Source organism: Perna viridis, chromosome 3 (assembly GCF_037379345.1).
Source record: "Perna viridis isolate PV_CMFRI_1.1 ecotype Kerala chromosome 3, ASM3737934v1, whole genome shotgun sequence".
NCBI classification, from domain to species: Eukaryota; Metazoa; Mollusca; class Bivalvia; order Mytilida; family Mytilidae; genus Perna; species Perna viridis.
Window position 1 is genome coordinate 41050070 of NC_142447.1, and position 15608 is coordinate 41065677.

The 15608-nt window shown below is 32.1% G+C and overlaps 1 protein-coding gene across 2 annotated transcripts; it reads right to left on the bottom strand.

Annotated features, from left to right (window-relative positions):
• Positions 1-1936: 1936 nt before the first annotated feature.
• Positions 1937-15468, bottom strand: LOC148622279 (ATPase family gene 2 protein homolog B-like). 2 transcript variants are annotated; one of them, XM_088572027.1, is made up of 9 exons: positions 15409-15468; positions 11904-13092; positions 10814-10999; positions 9356-9505; positions 8566-8775; positions 6972-7193; positions 5847-5984; positions 3911-4033; positions 1937-3213 (listed from the first exon to the last, which is right to left on the bottom strand). In XM_088572027.1, exons 2-9 carry the CDS (start codon positions 13002-13004, stop codon positions 3055-3057), a joined length of 2289 nt encoding a protein of 762 aa, XP_088428153.1. In that variant the 5' UTR covers positions 13005-13092; positions 15409-15468; the 3' UTR covers positions 1937-3054. The 2 variants fall into 2 exon arrangements, with proteins under 2 accessions (XP_088428153.1, XP_088428154.1); XM_088572028.1 differs by lacking the exons at positions 1937-3213; positions 3911-4033; positions 5847-5984 and adding an exon at positions 6648-6797.
• Between the last annotated feature and the right edge of the window lie 140 nt (positions 15469-15608).

A 15608-nucleotide genomic window follows, 5' to 3' on the forward strand; every position in this document is an offset into this window, starting at 1 on the left:
CAAAACTATGAATAATGACGGAAATATGGTTTGCAAAATTTCAATCCACCAGTATTGATCACTGTTGGAATATTGACCAGGTGGTTTAAAAATCAGTAAAAACCTGGGTCTGTTATAACCATGCAACCTGATTTTGCACAAAATTAAATGAACATGTAACAACAAGAGGAGATTTCTCCATATCATATGGTTAAAATACATATATATATTTTCATGAATTTGCATTGTAACATTTTGCATATATCAGACACTGTTACGATTTTTCTCCTTGATTTCTCTTCAGTGGTTATCACTTGGAAGTTTCACAAGATGAAGTAAGAAGAAAGCAAAGGTAAAACAGATCATTTCTGTGCTGGGACACTATTTAAGCATGAAACAAATGGTTCTCAAGTCTGGTACATGTATGTGTAGCTGCTGTAGCATGAAGCAGCTGTAAATGTATATGTCAACATTTCTTATAAAAACTATAAAAACATTAAGCCTGATTTCTTAGCACTTATATATTTGTAAAACATAAGAGTTACTTGTATTGTAATATTATATATATTTGTGAAACAATCATGTAGAAAAAAATTCTACTTCAAAGTCAGCACAAACAACGAAACGTTTTTTTGCTCATTTCTCCCTTGAGATTAGGCCTTTGTTCAACTTCCTCCAGTCTGCAGGATTCATTTCCACTTCATGCATCTCCAAACCCAAATTTCAAGGTGTGGATCCATTATTACTTCGAAAATTCATCAAATATTGACAGTCAGTGACTCTCAGTGAAATTCATATTATGTAAGAAATGCGGATTTAAGTGTTAGGAAATTTGAGGACATCAACGTACGTTTACAGCCAGGAATACCAAAAGCAATAATACAAAAGAAGGTTCAAATACATATTGATAAACGAACTGTATAAATATACACTGCGTTAAAACAAATGGTTATTCTTTAAAAGAACTAAGTTTTGACCGGGTTATTTAGCTTACATTTTGGTTGCATGATTATTTTTTTTATTATTTTGAGGTCTTCCTTGACTCAGTGCCTCACCACTTTGATTTTCAAAGAGAATAGGAAATTGGAGTATGGTTATGCTACTATTAACAATCAAGTCTCCACTTACAGATTATAATAAACTATCCATTGCGCGGAAATAAAAAATTCTTTTCAGACAAATAATTGAGCAAAAGTTCGGGAACAGGTTTTTTGAAAGAAATATTTATGCACTGATGCTAAATTTTCGTTTTGTATTTTTGCCTTTTAGAAAATATTTGACAAACTTGACTTCTCTCTTAGCATTTCAGAATGTCTATGACCAATTTTATTGTCGAGTTGTCTTAGCATTCAAGAACCTATTCGACCAATTTTACTTTTTCCAACGAATTTCGAAGTATTAACTTTAGCCAAGGCCAGCAAAAAGACGGAAAGCTACAATGGTCATCATGTTTCATATCAATATTTATCATTGGACCATGATTGACTGATTTTTGGGGTTTAACGCCCTTCATTGGACCAACTCTAGTTTGTTTATCATATTGATTAGTAAAGTATATCCAAGATTAAAAACAAACTAATACATGCATTACTCTTTGTAATCAACTTGTCATAAAACATCTATGAAAAACTACCTTACAATAGAGAAGCTGAAAGTATGACCATAAACATGTCAAGAAACAATACAACAGGGGAAGTCCACACAAACTTATTGTGTCAGGTTAACAAAACAATATGTCATAAATAAAAAACAGGTCAAATACATACAACACATTAATCTTTTGTCCAAAATTTGTTCTACTTATGGTTTATAATAAGGAAGGCAGGCAACACAGTATCAGCCATTCCAACTATTGATAAATGTTGTCATGTAAAGTATTTCAAGGTATGAAAAACATACTATGCAAGTGATGATAAAAAGGACTCGACTCTCTATATAAATTAAAAACACTGACCTACACCTTATGTTTTTAATTCAAAATTAAGCATTTAATACTTCTTTACAATTTGTTTGTGTCCTGAGAAATGCATCATCAATATTATTTCTTTGCAATCGTTTATAAGCAAAGTTTCATTTTTATTTTTCATCTCTGGACTTCTGATGTAACAAGGCAGTTACACTGAAAAAAATACATGATACAGTGGGTGATAGATCAGGATGGCTTCGGGGGTTATGCTACCCTTTTGTTAAAAGTTTAGCAAAAAATGAGCGGCAAATATAGTCTGGAACAGGGAGTTTAGTCCTTGCCTGCAACTTATTTCTTTATATAAGTTTCTTGACCGGAACCACTGCCCCCTTTTTGTAAATAAATAGATTCACCAATCCCTGCATGAAATATCTGAAGACAGCTCTTCCAACTGATACTCAGCATTCCTCATTTTCATTGCCATTATTGATTACTTTTTATAATCTCGTAGGGTTTTTCTAGCCAAACTTCAAATGGTTTATCATGCATCTAAGAATAAACTATTTGTAGGCAACTAGTATATATTGACATATTCAATATAATATAATGAAGGATCGGTTTATTCGAGTAAATGCATAGAAATAAACAGGTACTGATATGAGGTTTGAGGTCGACTATTTTTAATGGAATCGTTATTAATACAAACCAAATGAAATTTGCAGTAAAAGTTGTTTATTGTGTTTGATTATAAGCGTAAATAGCATAGAATTAAATATGATATATTAGAAACACCTATAAAGTAGACATAACTATCTGCATTTGAACCTTAATCGGACATGCCGGTGGGACTATTTTCCTGCGGTAGTGCAAGATAATTACAGATGCTAACAGGTTTTACAAATCCAAAGGCTCTAGTGACTGCTATATCAATTCAGATCTTTAATCTAAATTGATAAAAATGGGATATTCAAGTATTAACAATGTCAAGTCCCTACTACAATGTTTCAATACTATTTTCTTAGTCATAGATGAGTTGCTCTAGCATGTACCTGTGACAGACAGATGGGTGGTAGGATGGATGGATGGATGTAGAGAAAGAAGGATCGTTGGACTGAGACCTCTAATTCCCAGCACCCAGTTAATTTGGACATAAAATGAGAAGCAAATATCTAGCTTCCGGAGCTTTTCATTGCACTGGCTAATGATTTGCCATATTGCTTCAAGACAGGTTCAGTCAATGATGGTTCAACAGTAGATAAAGCATTGATGAAATGGTCCATAGTTACACTAGAAGCTTGCATATCATCTGTCAAAGCTATCAATGCAGCCTACAACAAAAAGAAATTAATTACATGAAAGAATTCTAAATCCCTGGGACTTTTCTTGTAAAATAAATAAGAAATAAATATTTTTCTGACGCAATCAGTATAGTTTTGCTTTTTACCCTTTGACCTTAAAGACGCTCTTCAATGGAAATGCAAGTCATCTGATCATAATTCTGTTTCCCCATTGGCCAAATACTGATAACTTAGTGGCATTTGAAAAAAATGTATCAAAATTGCATACCATGTGTTATTTCCTGAATGAAATGTAGAAAATTATAACATTTTACCCCGTCTGCTATCTTTTTTTAGAAGATAGTACTTGTTTAATATAAATTTACTTATGTCTTTGGCTTTAGAGAGACATATGTTATTCGTTTGTTCATGGATATTGATGTTGTTTCCTTTTTTTGAGAAAAACATACAAAATTGATAATTTTGAACTTAAATTTAGATTGTGCTAAATTTTAAATGCTGTATACACATGTAATGCTAAGGTAAATGTATACAAAATGTACATAAAACAATTGCGACTGAAAAGGAAGGTCTCACAAGTTTTTCTTATCAGTAGATCTCATAAAAGGTCAAAAATCTTTCCTTATGAGAGGTTGATAAATTATTTCTATAGTCCCAAAAATGAAACCTTTTTATTCAACTATCTTGACTGAAAATCAAAAAAAGATTCTAAATCAATTGTTCCTACCTCTCTACAAAGATTCTGAAGGTCAGCACCAGAATAAAACTCAGTCTGTTTAGATAATGATTCAATATCTATATTCCTTAAAGGCATCTTGTTGGTGTACACTTTTAAAATCTCTAGTCTAGCCTGGGTAATATAAATAATTTAATGTATGAATTATCTCCCTTACATTGAGCACTCATCATCAAAATCAGTGAACTGCTATGATTTGACATTTAGATATTTGCATTATAATGCAGTTTATTGACAACTTATTCATATTTTCAATTGTTCTTACTGTTTGATATTTTTTATCTCATACTACTGTTGTGATAATAAAATATATTGGCAATAACCAATGACAAGGCTGTGACATTGCCAATCTGTTCTTTACATCTCAACAGAATATAACACCCTATCATGATCACTGTGATATTTTCTGCCATTAATAATTTAAAACACATTGAGTGTGTCAATTTATTAAGAACATTAGGAGTCCAAGTTGATCTGAGAAGGGTAAACCACTCATCTATACTCTAGGTTATCTCCCTTTTAAATCTTTAAAAATGTTCTATTATATTATGCTACTAGATTATCTCTGATATCTTAAGATTTGAATATTTTACAAAGAGACTTAATTCTTCCTTTTACTTGGGAGAATGTAGGATAAAGTCTAGTCTGTGTTTTAATTAAATACCAGTCTTTATGAAAATCAGACAGAGGGTGATTCATGCATATCAAAAACCCACCGAATGGCCAATACCTTACAGATATTAACAGTGGCAAATCCAGAAATTTCTAAAAGTGGGGTCTACTGACTGGCCTGAGTGGGAGCCTGTGCCAGTGATTAAATTTTTAATAAACCAAAATTTTCCAGCTTACGAGTGACCTGGCCACCCTAGGGCCCTTGGATCTGCCTATGACCAAAATTAAACAAGATTTTTCATAATAACAAGAGACTCCCAGGAGCCTGAATTGCTCACCTTGTTGAATTTTGCCTTTCAAATGCAATAAATTAAACAAGAAGTTGTCCAACAATTTTGACTCAAGAAGTCTTTGGTAGGACTTATCACAAGATCTTTTCAACAATTGAAAGTTTCTTTTAATCTATCATAGTTTTCAAGATATTGACTGAAAACTATTAAAAAAAAAAGTCATTTTCCCCCTTTCAAGGGCAATAACTCTTACAAGAAGTCTGAAGACTTTTGTAGTCCTAATAATATGGATCATTTCAGCTATTGAAAGAATTTGTATAAACCTAACGGTTTTGGAGATATATGTGAAAAACTACTGTCTGACCCCTATGTTCTATTTTTAGTAACGGTGGCCATGTTTTTCGACGAATCAAAAATCCCCACAACAGTTCTATGCAGTATACCCCAAGGAACATTCATACCAAGTTTGGTTTCAATTAGTCCAGTAGTGTCAGAGGAGAAGATTTTTGAAAGAAATAACATTAAGAATAGCAAAAAATGTTGAAAAAGGGCAATAACTCCAACATGGCTTCACGGATCAAAACCAAAATTTGACCAGAGATAGATCTCATCATGCTGAACACTTTTGTCCCTGTAATTTCAGCTAAACCTAATGGTTTAGGAGATATATATATATGAAAAACTACTGTCTGACCCCTATGTTCTATTTTCAGTAATGACAGCCATGTTTTTCGACGAATCAAAAATCCCCACATCAGTTCTGTGCAGGATACCCCAAGGAACATTTATACCAAGGTTGGTTCTAATTAGTCAAGTAGTTTCAGAGAAGAAGAGTTTTGTATAATTGTTAACGACGACGACGACCGCCAAGTGATGGCAATAGCTCATTAGAAGGAATAAACATCAATTCTTAAGCACATGATCCTCTCATCATGTTTTTTGGTGTTTATAACTTCTCTGAATTAAAAAAAAATGTACCAGAAAATTATTAAAATCCTACAAAGTCAGGGCACATATAAACCTACTTGTTTATCTGGTGGAGGGACATATAAAACTCTGTCAATACGTCCTGGTCTTATCAAGGCATCATCTATCAGGTCAGGGCGATTAGTTGCTGCTACCAGTAGAACATTATTTTTTTCTGTCTGATAAAAACTCTTATCCTGAGCAAAAAAGGATGAACATTCTGAAACTTCAGGATTTTTTTTCTGATTTAATACAATAAAAATCATAGATTGACGTAAAAGGCCAACTGAACTCATAGCTTCTTTAATTTGGAAATTTCTTGCTATCATGTTAGTATGTACACTGAGATACACATTTTATTTCTTTTGAAATCTTCAAGTAAATGTTTGGCCTGTTCTTGTTTTTATTGCATGACTTACAGCTTTGTGATATCAAGTTTAAGATTAAATTCAAACTTTTCAAAAAGTAATTTAAAAATGCACATGACTTATAGTGATATTTCATCTAATCTAATCTACTTCAGTTTTTCCAAAGGTTCAGTTGTTTTTCTGGATATTCGGTCCTGTGATGACATACTATTTTCAGGAACGAACCAAGTTTTACCGTCCATTTAGACCTTAATCAAGAATGACTAACATTGGAAATTTACTGGACATCCGGTCTGACGTTCCAGATTTTTTTACTGGTCCTATCACATTTTTACCAGTGATATCTGATGAACATTGAAAAGACGGCTAATTATGTCAATTTCCGATGTTTGTCTACTATATCTAAGTGTCTGCTGCGCTTGCAGCATGAAACTTGGTTAGAAATGAATGATTTACCCCTAATATCAATAGTGCTTGACATTGTTGGTCATTCTTGATTTTCATGCCATTGTGTGACTTCTTAGTTTATTTTGATGAAGAGTCATTGTTCTGTTTCTGTGGATTTTACTACTTTTCCTGTCAAGGCCTTTCAGAGCTTTCTTGAAGGTGTATTTACACTAAATGAAGACCTTTAGGTGATCTCTGAAAGTATTTACTATTTTTATAAGTGCTATATGATAGTGTCTTTGTTGCATTTCACCATATCTTTTCTTTTTTTCTATTACTTTGTCACAAGTGTTCAAGGTAAACTATTAAATGTAAAAAAATGTAACTATTATCTTCAGATATCTTGTGTATCCATAACTAAAAACTTACACTAGACATGCTATCAGATGCATCCTCCTCATGAACCCTCTCAACAGCATGTATCTTTTCATCCAAACGAGTTCCTATTCCATCCATCTCATTTAGAAGAGTAGACAAAATTCTTTCCTGGGCTCCTCTGTTATTTGAGCCTTCAGATCTTTTACCCACAACTGAGTCTAATTCATCTAGAAATATGATAGATGGGGCAGCTGCTCTTGCTTTTTGGAACACCTAATAGTTAAATTAGGTAAAATAAGAAAATTTTATTGTATTTGAATTCAAAATTGCAGTCTAAAAATTGTACCAATATACTGCACATGCGGTTTTTTTTGTGGGTGTCTAATTTTTGCTGTTTTTGCAGTAATATAAATATGCCTAAAATTAGCAACAGCAAAAATTTCCCTAAAAAATTTGGAAATTAGTGTTAAATTTAATATCTCCTTTTTCCTCAAGTCTTTACTTCAAAATGCCAATTGCAGGTTACAATTGTTCACTTCGCAATACATTATGACACCCTAAATACTGGTAGGTATCAATTTAACAAAGGTAATTAATCTGTTGGCTTGGGTGCTGATCAAAAAGTTGATTAAAAGATAGCATGTGGCGCAGTGGCGCTGCGGATAATGATTCATGATGGGCTTTAAATAACGGATAATGTTCTGAATAGGGTATGTTCACAAAATATGAATATAGCATGTTATTATTTCTTAATTCTTTATTCAAAAGAATTATTTAAAATTATCACTTTAACGATTAATTTAATGCCCCTTACAGTGCCAAAAAGGTACCATTTGATTTTTTACACGTCATGGTTCATTGATCGCCAATGTGAAGTTACTTTCCTTTTCTAGAAATCTTATTTCAGGTTAATACATTTAATTATACAGGCAAGTTTTCACATGTGTTTTGTTAAAATGCAAAATTTAGACACAACAAAAATTAAACTGGCTATCTTCCCTATCAAACATGAAAAAAGCCAATAGAAAATTACCTGATTTATGGTAACCTGACATATTTTTTACTTACAATGGCTATTTCATATAAATTAGTAGATTCTTATTTCCAATACCAGAAAAGTCTAGTACAACATGTATGTTTCTTAACAACTCATTTTGCAATTGCCAAATTCATAAAAGAAAGCTTAAAAATAATTTAATTCATTCTTCTTTTTTGAATGTTTAGTTAGACTGTGGTCATACATTACCCAAAATATTCCTTTCTCCAGCACAGCATAGAATTAACAACACAAAAACAGTGAGTACACCCCACCTCCATTAATTAAAGCTATACTTATCACAGTATTGATTCTTCCTGAGTGTACAATAAAAATCTCAGTAATACACCATCAAGTGTCCCAAACTGAAGGTGACATTAACGTTAATCTTCAAGCTATCTTCAATTATTAAGGAGAGAAAGTGTTAGCAGCACTGAGACCTATACAGCACTCACCACAGTTATCAACTGTTCTGAGTCACCAATATAAGGTGAGTACAATTGAGTACCATACAGAGATGTACGGCACCCACCTCAGTTATTAAACATTCTGAGTCACAAATATAAGGGGAGCACATCTGGGCATCATTCAAAGCAATACAACACTTACCTCAGTTATCAATCTTTCCGAGTCACCAATATAAGGTGAGTACATCTGAGCACCATTCAGGGCTATAAATGTGGCATTGGTTGCTGTTGCAGCCGCCCTTACAATAGTTGTTTTACAGCATCCTGGTGGTCCATAGAGTAAAACACCTCTAGGACAGGCCAAACCCATTCTTTGAAAAGCATCTGGATGTTTGATTGGCCATTCAACAGTCTAAAAAAATATATCAGCACCATTTAGATCTACACAGCACAGAAGCTGACTTATCTTGTCTGATGTAGACAATCACTTTTTTTATTCCGAGTCATTAACCCCCGATGAAGAACATATTGACAAAAGATTTCAACCTCCCTTTCTTCTCTTATCTTGTATTTTATTTGTAATTTTGGTTTTACTTTTTAAATGTGGCTACTTTTGACTTATTTATTATAAGAAAATTTCATATTTGCAAAATTTTATTTCATGATTTACACAACTTACATGAAGTGTGATTGTATTCATCAACTTAATCCATGTTAAAGTATGTATTTCAAAAACTTATACTAGTAATCATACCATACAATCATATCTTCCAGCTTACCAGTAACCAGGCTGGTACATTACTTTCTTTTACATACTGTACAATTATCTACATGTAACAGAAAAATTTAACACTTGCCAAATAATGGAAGAGTGTGTGAGAAATTATTATCTCTATTTGTATTTGGATTTCCAGGTAGAAATACCAATCAGTTGGTGATATTACAATTTTTGTACATGAATGTGTCAGAAACTTGGAAGGGATATAACTCACTTGTTGTATTTGTTCCTTGACATTTGATAAACCTCCAATCTGGGACCAGTAAACAGGAGATAATTCAACCAGACCTACTGTTCCCTTTTTGACAGAAGGCATAACCTTGTGCACTGCTTTTTCAAAATGATGCATTTTCAGTTTTCTTTCCTAAAAAGAAAAGTATAATATTTTTATTACTGTCTTCTTTCCAAGCCTTATGCATTAAGTAACATTTACTCTCAGGGTCCAAACGATTCATTCAGGGTTTAATAAAACACCTTTATTATATAGATAGCAGTGTTTTATCGAATGTTCCCAGTGAAAAAATTTCGATAATTCACACTATGAAATAAATTCAGTAATTTCACTCCCGGACTTTCTCCCACCAAAATGTCACAACTTTGAAATCAATCCGCCGTTCACAAAATTTGAAATTTATGTTGAAAATAGCAACAAATAATAGAGGACATCTACAATAAATAGGATAATCAATTGGTTATCATGAATAATCAAAATATGATCACTCATGCCAAGAACGCAGTAAGATTTAACTCATGTGTGGAACAAGTTCTGCACACTCGTTAAATCTATGCGTTCTTTGGCACTCATGATAATATTTTGGTTATTCACTCCTTCCAATAAATTATCCTATTATTCTTTTCATTCATGGCAAATAGCAAGTTTGATTTTTTAAATGGATTTCTATTGTTAAAATACATAGGACCCTTATTCGTGACTGCAGTAAGCACATATTATAGATAAATTAAGACAATAATTACTTACCTTAGTCATTATCTATTGCAATAATTACAGTATGCTGAAAGTTTTATGCAAAATGTGATTCATGGTTGGAAAGCCTACATATTTTAATTTTTGATATTTTGTTTAAAATGTCATAGTAAACAGAAAGTAACATGTGGCTTTTCAAATAACCCTTGTTCATAGGAGATAAAAATTATATAAAATGTACTGTATAATTCAAAATTAAGGGAGATAACTCTGTAAATGACACTCTTGAAAATACAATGGAAACTATTGTTTTTTTTCAATGTGGATTATCTAATAGCAGACAGATTGAAATGAATAACGATACATTTAATCATATAGACCAATAAAGCAACTTAATTAAAAAATATTAAATATGTAGCCTTTTTTTAGGTGTATCACATTTTACAGAATTTGCATGATTCTTACAAAGACTACTACTTAATTGGATGAACCAATAAGATGAATTCTTCCAGTCATTTAGTACATTTTCCTACCAAAGCTACTGGACATACATCAACAGTACACTCAAAGAAATTTTATTTTCTATCATATAGATAAGTGTTTGATTGGTAGAAACAATGACTTCACTAGTGCATTTTTGTTCAACAAATTGTTGATTATCCTGGTGAGTGGTAGAGAACAAAATTCACAAAAAGTGTAGTGTACATGTATTAATACAACATATATCAACAAAAACAATATTCTGACCTGGTTGCTGCACAATAAAGCCATCAATGCAGCCTCTCTCACCATAGCAACCAGGTCTGCACCGACATAACCATTGGTCATAAATGATATCTTGTCCAAGTCAACATTGTCAGCCAACGGGAAGGTTGAAGTTATTTTTTTCAGTATATCTAGCCTCTGAGATGAGTTTGGGATATTAATCATCACCTGATAAACAACAATATTATACTATATAAACTATATCAATGTTTGAAATACTGTAAACATTGTACTAGACACAAAAGCAGGGGTCAAATTAACGCTAGGTCACTGGTCCAAGGCCAGTAAAATTCCAGTCAGACCAGTATATTTTTTCTACCAACTAGTTCAGTATCTTGTTAGAATTCATGGCCAAAAAAATTGCAAATGGCTAGAATATTGTCCTGAAAACAATATAGAAAGACCTTTCTCAGAAATAAAACTTGTAAAAAGTGACTGGAGATCAAAGCTATGCCCACATGTGTTATCTGATCTGTAATTTATAATGTTTCACATCCAAGACATATATGTATACAAATTTTGACCACACTAGTGCTGTTGTACTCAGGAGTATTTCAGGGCAATGAGTCCTAAAGTCAGGCTCCTTATGGTAAAAAGAGAAGACGATAGTATGAGGGTACAGATAAAATTGATAATTTTAGTTTATTAGACTCTGAATGTATTATGGATTGTTAGATATGCACTGTGGTAGTAAATGATCATTTTCATCATGTCTTTTCTCACACCCAATCTTTGCAGGACCAGTAGATTTTCTGTAAGACCAGTAGATTTTTAGGTCTACTGGTCTTACAGACTGGTTGAAATTTTAGGTTAATTTCTTCCCCTGCAAAAGTGTCTACGAGAATGAAACATTACTTAATACTGTGCATAATGTGATCAATGACAATAATAAGAATATATGAAAATGTGAATTTTAAATAAGTTAAGGTCTCGCCAGAGAGGATTTCTTTCTCTGAAAAAATTATATTGTAAAATGTGTAATATTTACAAAGACATAAATTACATTCAAAAGGAGATAACCAATAGTTGTGAGAAGAATTACTTCATTTTCTGTCTAGATTTGTTAAATTACCTCTTTATCAAATCTTCCAGGTCTCCTTAATGCCCTATCAACTGATGTAAGTCTGTTCGTAGCACCCATCACTATTAAATTCACATTGTTCACAATTTTATCAAAGAAACTTGCTATATGTAGAGAACAATTTACTTCTTTGCCTCCATCAGATGCAAGCTGATTTTGGCATAATGTATCAACTTCATCTAAAAATAGAATTGTAGGTCCCTCTTCACTCATAATCAATGCTTTGTCTAAAATCCGACTTAAATTTTCCTCAGTTTCACCTGGCCTGGCACCATATACTTCAGGGCCATTTACAGTTATTACACAGGCATTACATAGATAAGCAACATGTTTAACAAGACTTGTCTTCCCTGTTCCTGACGGACCATGCAATAAAATCCCTTTTGGTACTAATTTTCTTAGATCTTTTTTAATCATAGGATTACAATGAAGACACATTTCAAACAAGTCACAGAGTTCTTTGGTTTCTCTGTCAAATCCACCAATATTAACTGGCTTCTGATTACACCTAGTCCTTTCCCTGCTGACAATACTCTTAATATTAACTACTGACTCCTTGTCAATTACATATCCCTTAGGACCAGTTTCCTCAAAAGGAGTGCCATGTTTGTCTAGATGAACATCTTTAATATTATCAACTATTATAGAACTAATTCCAAATATTTCACCAAGGGGACTATTTGTTACATCAATACTGAAATTAGTGTCAGCACACACTTTATACAGAAGATTCCTACAGAATTTCTCTACCTTCCCTGGATGAAGTTCCAGGTCTAGTTTTACTTGCTTTACTCTCTTATAACTACAGATAACAAGGGCTATATCTACTTCTTTACACACTTTGGATTCCAGAAGTTTAATGCCTTGAACCAAGTTAGCTGAATCTTGTAACTTCTTGCATACACAACAACTGTAAAGTATAGAATCACATTCTGTCTCATCACATGGCCATGCTTGACATATAAAGTTTGACCCAGCATCTGAAATCCTCAAATAATCAGAAAATTTGCCCCTCAAGGATGCTAGAGTTGATGTACTTAACCAACATTTTTGTCCATGCTCGATACCAACTGAAATGAAATTCTGAGCCATGCCTACTCTGATATGTCTATAAGAGAGTTATTCATATTCATTTTGCTTCAAACTAGACAGTAGCAATAATTTCTGTTTCAACATCACACTGAAAATTAAAAAAAAATTTTGAGATTACAATTAAATGAAAAGATTCTAGGTCAATGAGGACTTGGGAAAAAAACTTGTAGGATTTAATTAGTCTTGTTTTAAACCAATATGAATGGCCTGTGGAGAAAATGAATATTGAAGTGTATGTGAAATAAATGTTGTGTATCTACATGTATTTTGGAATTGAACTATTGTAAGTACAGTCAACAATTGAGGTATGGCCATCATTGTTTGCATGGCCTGAATATAACTGAAATATTGCTGCTTGGGCGTTAAACCCCAATAGTCAATCAATCAATCGATCATTGTTTGCTATTATGTTGATCATTTCATATTATCATTCATTTCATGTTCATCGCCAAAATATAGCTGAAATATTTCTGCTTGGACATTAAACAAGAAACAATCAATCAATAGTCTTTTAGTCAGTACTAATGACTACATGCACATGTAGTAAGCTACTAGTACAACATACCAGTAATACTCCATGTGAATGATTTACAGAAAGTTGAAATAAACCTGTTCCAATTTCAATACAAACCTAGGCAAGCTACCAAGTAATTTAAATAGCATCCTAGGTAGAATCTGTCCCAACTTAAATATATATTTACCACTGGACACTTGTGTGATATTCTGGACACTGTCTTTGAACAGGTCGAACTATATTCAAAACATGGAAGGACATTGAATACCTTTAAATGTGAAGGGGGTGACCTGGAATGACCTACCAATCAAGTCAATGAGATGCATAAGTTTTATTTCCATGAACCAATTGACCACCAGTGCTTTATTGAGTTTCAAAGGATTCATTCCTGGCATGCAAAGTCCTTTTATGTCAATATAGGAAAAATGGTATTAGTTTTTAGAAATAAAAATCAAAGACTAAAATTCAATTTTAAAAGGTAAAAACAAGTCTTGGAATCAAGCATGCACCTCTGTGGAAAATGCTTTATCAGGTAATTACTTGAAAGTAAAATCCTTAAGGTGCAATCAAATTTCCATATTTTTTTTATGTGAGAATGGAATCAATAGAATATTATATAAACCCAATAATTTTTTTTTATGTATTTTAAATAAAGTGGAATCAAAATTAAAACATAACCGGAAAACATATAAAAGTTTTATAATTATTTTCATAAGAGTAATTGTAAAAAAAAAATTAGTCTTGTTTTCTACTACCAGCAAGAAAAAAAAGGGTAGGTGGTAGGGAAATTATTTTATGGCCCTAAAATGTTGAAGGTAGGCAGTAAAAAACAAGGGTAGGTAAGGGAGCAGGAAACAGACATTGTTTTTTTTTGCCTAATCGTAGCCTCATTGTAATGTCACTACTGCATTCTATCAGATATTTAGGACAGAACATACACAGGCCCATGTCTGTCTAATACCTACTGCCTATTACCTACTATTATGGCAAACCAAAGTGGACAAAAGGCTTATTATTAATATTCATAAAAAGATATAAATATTTATAATTCATTTATTAATATTTATAAATAAATTATCTATATCAATAATTGAATTATGAATATTTATAATTTACTTATTAATATTAATATTTCATTTATAAATATTTATAATTCATTTATAAATATCAAGAAATATTGTTTATTTATTAATGTTAATAATTCAATTATAAATATAATTTATACAATTTTGAAATGAAGTATAAATAATAATAATTAAAAAATAATAAATGAATTTTTGATATTAACAATTTGTAATTGATATTTTTAAATAAATTTTAAATACTAATACATTAATTATAAGTACATGTTTTTTATAATGGTAGTTTTACTATATACAAATGTAAATACTAATAAATAAGCCTTTTAGTCCGCTCTGGCTTGCCACATACTATAAAATCATACACTGGCCCATGTCTGCCTACCACATACTATAAAAATATGAGAAAGAATATACCATAGACCCTTGTTTTGCTTTAAAAAAAAATATACCATGAAATAAGACATGTAAGTGCGTGTGGAACGTACACAGGCCCATGTCTGCCTACTGCATACTGTAAAATATGAGAACATACATGTACATAGGTCTATGTCTGTCAACTATAAAATATGGGACAGAACACACACAGGCCCGGCTCTTCAGGTACATGAATACTATCCTATATGCCCTAGATACAGCAAGTGCTAGATATTAACCTTTTACTACATTTCAATTTTTACTGAAGTACTTCAGAAAAAGAGTTCTAAATCTAAAGCTCTAAATTTATTCATAATTATTATCATGCAAGTGGCATTTTTTTCACGGCATGACTTGAAAGAGGGTTAGAAAACTATACGTCCTCCTAACTTACAGGTTGTCACACTATTACTCTATACGACATGGGCGCAGACATGACAGTTTTCAAGTTGAGGCTTACGGTGAGGTGCATAATTATTCTCTCGCGTTAAAAAATAACCAACGTTCAAATAACAACAATTAACCTTTCCTACCTATACAAAGAATATCTAATATGATTTATTAGTTCATTGAAACTCAATATTTAAATAACAT

Excerpts from the sequence above, each read along its gene's own strand:
- LOC148622279 (XM_088572027.1), bottom strand. The coding sequence starts at position 13,004 with ATGGCTCAGAATTTCATTTCAGTTGGTATCGAGCATGGACAAAAATGT. Across the intron at positions 9,506-10,813 it reads CTTTATTGTGCAGCAACCAG|GAAAGAAAACTGAAAATGCA; the intron begins GTCAGAATATTG and ends TTTTCTTTTTAG. Across the intron at positions 7,194-8,565 it reads CGGAAAGATTGATAACTGAG|GTGTTCCAAAAAGCAAGAGC; the intron begins GTAAGTGTTGTA and ends TTTAACTATTAG.